We start from the raw sequence: 1,435 nt of genomic DNA on the forward strand, positions 1-1,435 counted from the left end.
TGCCAGGCCCACAGGTGAGGGGGCGGCGAGGCCCGGCCCGGACAGGGCCACCTCGCCACGGGGTGCGTGGGGCAGCCGTCCCCTCTCGGGCTGCTGGAGGGCAGCGTGTGGGTGGGTGCAGCAGGCCGGGACCCACGCAGAGCTAGCCAAAGCAGTAAACCCACATCTTCCACTTTCTTCAATCCCTAGTGGGTTTTTATCCTCCCCGAGGATGCTCTGTACTCGGGTGGGGACCAGCAAGCTGCTAGTGGTAGGTTGGTCAGCCCTGTTCAGGTGAGGCCATTAAGTCCACAATCAGGCCGCCCTCTGCCCATGGTGGTGTCTGCTTGCTGATTTGCATCTCAGTTTAGCATCGCTGGGTGGGGAGACTTGACAGTGCTCCAACAGGCGTGGGTGTGGGCAGAGTTCTAGCAGGACAAGTGCCTCGTGTGTTGTGCTGTCCCGCTTTGGAGAAGGCACATCTCCCAAGGGTAAGTGGGGAAGTTAAGCTGCTGGCCTGCCTCTCTCCACCTCCAGAAACATTTACTGTGTATATGTGCAAAGGCACCCTTAGGTGAAGTGAAAGCAGGTAAGTGGAAGTCCTGACACTAGCCTGCCTACTGTGGTTGCTACCTCCTGATGATCGACCCGTGTGCTTGCCTGGTAACTGTTATGTGCATGTATCTTGTGTGCATTTTCAGCATTTCTGTGAGGCCGGGAGCCTACAGCAGTAACGCTATTGCTTTGCGGTGTGCTTGATGTTGCAGGGTTTAGTTCCGTTGGAATACGGGAAAACTGAAGAAGTCACAGCAGAAGAGAGCTGTGTACCTCAGAGAGGGTCATGTCAGTAAGGCAGGAAGAAGAGGTGACTGCAACAGAGGTAGGAGTTGAAGAGGAGGCGGCTGCAGTGGCCTGTGAGCAGGGCAGAGGCCAGGCAGCACTATGGAAGAAAAGCGATAGGAAGTCTGAATGGCCTTCTGAAGCAAGGAGGTGACAGGCAGGGTCAGAAAAACACCCAGCAGAACTAGTCAGGGAAGCCTCTTAGCCTGGGTTAATCAGCTCAGCCTATTCCCTCCACGTTTGCTGCTCCTTTCCACTTGATTAGAAATTCTTTCCCCAGAAAGAACTGAGGCATGTTCCTTGCTTCCCTGCCCCCCTGCAGATACTGGTAAAATGACTTAGACTCTTAGTTACCTTTCCACTCGGGGCTGTAATTTTCAGCATACCATTCTGATTAGCTAATGCCTCATACCCCATGCAAGCTGCTGAAGAGTGATAAACTGAGACCTTGAATAGCAGCCTTCTGCACTGACAGAAACAACTGCAGAAGGTATAATGCAGCAGAAAATTTGTCCCGTTGACCTGCTTCCTACCTAATTTACTGTTATAATTTTTTTTACCCCACTAGTATCTGCAGACTTGCGCCTGATTTAGTTGATGGCAGAGCGGAACAAGG

General features: G+C 52.9%; 1 protein-coding gene across 1 annotated transcript in view; it reads left to right on the top strand.

Moving 5' to 3' along the window:
* The window catches only part of TRIM45 (tripartite motif containing 45), an 8,863-nt gene that overhangs the window by 754 nt on the left and 6,674 nt on the right, over nucleotides 1–1,435 (top strand). Inside the window, exon 2 of the mRNA XM_009330238.1 lies at nucleotides 7–14. Coding sequence (XP_009328513.1) covers nucleotides 7–14 — 8 coding nt within the window. The remainder of the gene's footprint in view (nucleotides 1–6; nucleotides 15–1,435) is intronic.

This window comes from Pygoscelis adeliae, unplaced genomic scaffold (genome assembly GCF_000699105.1).
Source record: "Pygoscelis adeliae isolate BGI_AS28 unplaced genomic scaffold, ASM69910v1 Scaffold120, whole genome shotgun sequence".
Lineage (NCBI taxonomy): Eukaryota > Metazoa > Chordata > Aves > Sphenisciformes > Spheniscidae > Pygoscelis > Pygoscelis adeliae.